Source organism: Condylura cristata, unplaced genomic scaffold (assembly GCF_000260355.1).
Source record: "Condylura cristata isolate star-nosed mole 26May11 unplaced genomic scaffold, ConCri1.0 scaffold00028, whole genome shotgun sequence".
NCBI lineage: Eukaryota > Metazoa > Chordata > Mammalia > Eulipotyphla > Talpidae > Condylura > Condylura cristata.
The window spans coordinates 24,665,827-24,671,826 of record NW_004567129.1 but is presented as its reverse complement, the minus strand read 5'-3'; the positions used below and the strand labels follow the sequence as shown (position 1 = coordinate 24,671,826).

The 6,000-nt window shown below is 63.3% G+C and overlaps 1 protein-coding gene across 1 annotated transcript in view; it reads right to left on the bottom strand.

Moving 5' to 3' along the window:
* The window catches only part of KIFC3 (kinesin family member C3), a 31,992-nt gene that overhangs the window by 2,817 nt on the left and 23,175 nt on the right, over positions 1-6,000 (bottom strand). The window contains exons 11-17 of the mRNA XM_012730476.1: positions 5,865-5,995; positions 4,619-4,730; positions 3,192-3,373; positions 2,185-2,289; positions 936-1,066; positions 359-482; positions 49-178 (exon numbers count right to left, since the gene is read on the bottom strand). Of these exons, the coding sequence (XP_012585930.1) occupies positions 49-178; positions 359-482; positions 936-1,066; positions 2,185-2,289; positions 3,192-3,373; positions 4,619-4,730; positions 5,865-5,995 (915 nt within the window). The remainder of the gene's footprint in view (positions 1-48; positions 179-358; positions 483-935; positions 1,067-2,184; positions 2,290-3,191; positions 3,374-4,618; positions 4,731-5,864; positions 5,996-6,000) is intronic.

Sequence of the window (6,000 nt, the reverse complement as noted above, 5' to 3'; positions counted from 1 at the left end):
GGGAGGGGCGAAGCGGGGGAAGGGGGCGCCGGCCGGGGCCTCACTCACCCGTGGTGCGCACGCCTGTGCTGCCGTCCACGCCGCGCACCGTCACGATGAGCAGCGCGTGCGAGCGGGAGCTGTGCTCGTTCAGGTTGGTGAACTCCGTGGTGCGGTTGGTGTGGCCGAACTCAAACACCTGCGGAGGCCGCAACACCTCAGCACTTTACAGAGGGGGAAACTGAGGCTCAGGGGCGCCCGGGGGGTGGCCGGGTCAGGCCTGCGGCACCTGCGTGGGAGCCCGGCTCCCCGCTAGCCGCTCAGCCCTGCTTTTGGGGGGCCGGGTCTCCCCAGCATTTCCCGGGCCCCCAGCCCACACCTTGTTGATGTCCTCCACGCTCTGCACCCGGAACTCGGTCAGCCCGGGCACGTACAGCTGCCCGCTGCCGTCGGGGCACAGCCGGATCTCCAGTTTCTCCTGGGGCTCCTGTCCCAGCAGGTCCCTGCAGGGGCGAGTGGCCGTTACTCCCTCCCACTCTCCCCTCCCTGCACTACACCTGCTCCACCTGGCTAAGCGTCCCCCACCCGAACCCTCAGCTAGTGTACCCCCTCCTCCAGCTCCCCCCTGCACTCAGGGCTGTGGGTGCAGACCCAGCCCGCCACTGGTGGGGTGCACGGTCCGTGGCTCTTGTTCACTGCCACCCGAAGTAGCCCACAGGTAGGGTGAAGCCGCTTTGTGGGGGTAAAGAGCAGCTGTTTGGGGTGCCGCCCATGAGCTCAGAGCGAGCCTTCCTCCTCGCTGCTCCCTGGGGTCCGCCCCAACAGAGCCCCCCACCAATCAAAACCCCAACTGCCTTTCTGGCCCCGACCCGGACCCCGTGGCTCCACACAGCTGCGGGTCCTCAAGCTGCTGGAGGCCTGAGCACCCCCCAGGGCCTGCCAAGGGGGGCGCCAACCTGAGGACCTCGTTGTAGATCTCGGCGGCGCTCACGGTGATGGTGTACTCCCAGTCGGCCGCCTTCTCCCGCACCTCGGAGAACAGCAGCTGCAGGGCCCGCTGGTTGATGCCTGGGTTCTCCAGGGTCCCCTGGGGCAGAAGCAGGACCCCAGGGAGCTGGTCACCCATCACGATGGGGGAACCTTGCAGATGCTCACGTGGCAGCTGAGCCCCACCCCATGACCCCCCCACACCCCCCAGGCGGCCTCCCTGCCGGACCCTCCCCTGGCCGCCCTTCCACCCTCTAACACCCTCCAGCACACGCATCTCCTGCGAGGCGCGCTCACCTCCAGGATCTCAGCCCCCCTTTAAAATGACAGCGCCCCACGACAGCTGCCCGGGACGTGAAGCTGATGGCCCAGCTGAAGCGCGGGCAGGTGCTGGGCACCAGATGCGCATGGTGGGCCACCTGGGAGGGGCGGGGGACACGACTCCCTGCTGCTGCTGTGTCAGGGAAGCCACGAGCCGGCTCTGTGCGGAGGTAGCACAGGCAGAGGGGGCCCGGGCAGAGCGGGCCAGTGCCTGGCTTGGGCTGGCCTTTCCACAGGGAAACTGGAGTCTGCACCTCTCCTCAGAGGGCACCTGCGTCCCCTCCACTCAGCGGTCACAGCTCTGCCCAGGCCTGTGGCTAGCTCCCCGCCCAGGGCACCCCCTCGAGAGCCAGGAACACGCTAACAAACCAGAGGCACCCCGAGGGGCAGCTTGGCATTTTTCTATAGTCAAGACTCTTCCTCCTTTCAATGCCCCATGTCCCCAACTACACCCCACAGAGAAGGAGACATGAAGCCCCATCCTGGGGCCACCGGTAGGAGCGGGGCACCCCAAGATGACCTCCACTGGCCAGTGTCACCCCGTACTCAGATCCCCACACTCGCCTCATACAGCCTGACGCCCCCAGAGCCCAACACAGGACAGACATGCAGCAGGGCTGTGATGAACCCCTGTCCTGACAGGCGCCCAGTGGTCCGCCCACGACTGACCCCCCCTGGCCCCAGGCCTGGGCCCCTGTCGGCAGCACACCCGCCCCTCCCCCACACCTGGCAGGACTACGGCAGGTACACCTGGGTGAGGTATCCCCTCTCGCCTGGTGCCTGGGGGTCGACACCAATAACCACGGCTTACTGGACTCTAAGTGAGGCCTCACCCCCGCCCCACAGCAGCAGCAGGGTCTCCACTCTCTGAACCCCGCCCCTGCGGCAGGCACCCACCTCCATGGTGTAGGTCTTGCCAGCGCCCGTCTGGCCGTAGGCGAAGATGCAGACGTTGAAGCCGTCGATGCAGGAGGTGATCAGTGCCTGCACCTCCTGGAACACCTGAAGGTGGGGATCGTGGGGTGGAGGGTGAGGGACTGCCAGGGCCGCCCCTCAGGCCGCCCCCAGCGTCCAGGCCACTCTCCTTCAGCACTACGCAGTGCGTGACGATGGGCAACCACTAGCTGCGGAAGAATTCACGACTGATGTCACTATACTAGACATCAGCGGTCACCTGGCTGCCCAAAGAGTGAAGGGCATTCGTACTGCCCACGGCAGCGGAGGAGGGGGCTGCCAGCCTGGGGGCTCAGCTCTCCCCCCGCTTCCCCTGCCCTTAGGGAACACTCAGCAAAGGACAGCAGAGCCTCGTGCGTGGCCTGGCCCCTCCTCTGGCCCGCCTGCCTGGCCACCGGCCGACAGAGGGGGCACAGGTGAAACGAGGCATGGGGACAGGTGGGCGCTGGCAAGACGGGCCGGGCAGGTGTCCTGACACCAGAGGAGAGGCTAAGCCGAGAAGCTCACGGGCTGAGGGCCCTGCACTGGGGGCTGAGGGCAAGGGAGGCCCTCGGGAGACCCAATGGACTAACCCCGATGGGGGCCCCTGGCCGGAGGGGCTTCGAGGCTGGCAGGGGGGATGTGGGTGGGGGGAAGCGGAGCAGAAGGAACCTGCAAAGGGCAACCTCACCCCCTCACCCTGGTGGGAGGAGTCAGGAGGGCGCTGCTGGTGCTGGGTGGGAGCTGGGAGTGGCTGGGGCCTTGGGTAGGGCCAATGGTCATAGGATCTCTCCTGCTTCCTGCCCTCTTCTCTCCCCAGAGGGGAAAGGGCGCCCCCACCCCCTGCGTCACAGGCTTCTGTCTTCTCCACCCTCCTTACACTTCCTTCTGCCCTAGCTGCTGTCCCGCTCCCTGCGAACCTCCCTCTCTCCACTGCTCTCTGTCCATAGCCCCTCCAACGGGCCACTCACGTCCTGCTGTGAGGCCCTCGGGGAGAAGACCTTGTCCAGCTCGAAGGAGACCGGCTTTCCTTTGTGCAGCAGATGGATGATGGAGTCGTCGTCAGGGTCGAAGGTCACAGCATTGGTCGCCTCAGGCCCTTCCCCGTCCTCCTTTGTGACTGGCCGGACACGAGCGATCACTCTAATGTTGCCTAGATGTGGGGGGGCGGAGAAAAAGGTACAGGCTTGGTCAAGACCAGAGGGCCTCCACACGGCCTCCACACGGCCTCCACTGATGTGAGCAGGGTAGTGGCCCCCCGTCTAAGCTTGCCCCTCCACGCCACTACAGGGCGCCCCCACAGCTGCTATCAGTCATTCACACTATAGTATGAATTCTCCTGTCAGTCTAGTTTCTTCGTGAGCAAACTAATTGAGAATGAGAACTTCACCTTGAGGACAAGGAAGCAAAGTCAATTGTGGGGCTCGGACACACCCCCAGTCTGGGTGGGATACTAAATGAACGCGCTTTCTACATCTCTGGGCTTCGGTTTCCTCATCTACACAATGAGGGGCTTGGGACCCCACGAGCCAGGGCACGGGTTCTATCATTCTAGAAGGCCTTGTGAATGCCAGGTCAAGGCTGAGGAGTCAGCTGGGCAAGCAGGACCAGGCAGCAGGTGTCTAACTGGCAGCACACTGAGGGGCACAGGCCCCAGGGCAGCGACTGAGGGGGCCCTGAGCAGGCTGCCCCCTCGCTCCAAGCCCTTTCATGGCACAGGGATAAAGGGGAAACTCTACTGCACAGGGCGGCCAGCCCCACCGTCCCTCATCTCCTACAGACTCCAACTCCCAGTTCAGGTCTCAATTTAGCTTCACCCGCTCCAGGCAGCACCCACGATAAGCCCGGCTGTCAGGCCCCAGGGCTCTCTGCGCCCCTCCCCAGCCCTGGTTCACTGTCTGCTCCCCCAACTGTAGGGGATGTGTTACAGGCAGGGATGGCACCTGCAGGGCCTGTGCCCACACTTGTGTCTGGAACAGCACCCGGCACAGAGCAGGCGCTCCCAGGCCTTTGTGCAGTGGTCAGGTGGAGTGTCAAGCCTGGCCAGGCCCCACCCCGGCCAGACAAGTGGCTTCCAGCACCCACCGTCCAGAGCTTCAGCACGCACCCCGCAGTCACCCAGGGCCTGGGGGAACCTGTCATGGGCGCTGACAGGCCTTCAGGGTGGACAGCTCAGAGTCCAGCCAGAGGGGCCATTTATTAGCCACACCGTTTCGAGCAATTTTCCTGACTTCTGTCCTCTGCTGTAGCCACCGGAGGGGTGATAGCTCAGGTCTTGACGGCAGGACTCAGCGCCCAGAGGCAGCGGCAGGAGCCACGGGAAAGAGCAAAATGGCCTTCCAGCCGGACCCGGGACCCCGACGCGGCCCCCCAGCCCCACCCCCACCCGCGCGGTCACCTTTCAGCCGCACCAGCTCGTTGTGGCACTTCTTACGCAGCTGCAGTTCCCGGCGGTACTTGCGCAGCAGCTCCTGGTTGTTGTTGTTGACCTCCTCGATGGCCTGGCCGATCTGGCGGGGAAGGCCAGCGCTGCTGGGGGCTGGGGGGCTGGGCCTCGCCTGCCCACCGCCCGCCCCCAGCTGGGTGCTTGGCGTGTGCTGGCACACGCCACATTTCCCCAGTAACCCCCTGGGTGGGTCCTGCCAACAGGCCCATGTTGAGGGGAAGAGACTGAGCCCGACAGTCTCCAGTGACCCTTCAAGGCTGCTCTGCTATTAAGCAAAGATCTGAGGCTCAGTCCTCTCTCCACGGCCCTTGACAACATGATCTGACTGGGCTCAATTCCCATCTCTACTCTGAGTGGCTGGGGGAAATTGGAGTAGTGGTTCAATGGCTCCGAGCCTCAGTTTTCTCATCTGTAAAGTGGGGACAAGACCATCAAACGCGTGGATCTACCAGAGCTGTGGTCAGAGGGAAATATGTGCACACCTGCATCACATCTGCCGGCTCCACTGTACTGAGACAGCCTGGGGCAGCGCTGGGGGCAGGATGCCCATGGGGGGCAGGGTCGGGGTGGGGGAGCAGAAAGGGGGCCTTTCCTTTTTTTTGTTTAAAGAATTATTTTTGTATGCATACAGAACTGGGGTACAGGCCAGAGGTGCAGGGTGGTAAGAAGCTTCACCAGAGACAGAGAGGGGAGCAGAACAGGCGGATCTACTGAAATCCACTGCTGAGGGGAGCAGCGGGGAGACAGGAGAGGTCAGAGGTCTGCTGCACCCTGTGGGTCAGCTCCCTGGCCGGGGATTGAACTTGTGCTGCAGTGGCTGCGACAGCTTCATAGTGCTGCGCTTTAACCCACTGTGCCACCAGGGAGAGCCCGGGGCCTTTCCTTTTGATCTGATGCCCTTCCGCAAGGTTTGAACTCTCTATTAACTGCGCTTTTTTTTTTTTAAGAAAATGATTTTTTTATTCCCAAAATATATCCGTCTTTCTCCCCTGCAGAGCTGGGTACAGATTCAAGCCAACGACTATAAGAGGCTCAGCATGTAGGAGGCACTTAGCAGACGCTGGCTATTCTCCTACTGTACAAGTGCAGCTGGAAAAATTAAATTAACCAAAACAGCGAGATCCAAGATGTAGGTAGCCAGTGGAGTTGCAGGCGTGCTGCAGCCCCTGGCTCCCCGCCCCAGGCCACCCGCGCTCACCTCGGCCTTGACGGTCTTCAGGGCCTCCTGCAGCAGCAGCGGGAAGCCGCGCACCTGCCGCTTGAGCCCGTTGTAGTCGTTGGTGAGGGTCCTCAGCGCCGGCTGCAGGGTCAGCAGGTTGGTCCTGACGCCTGAG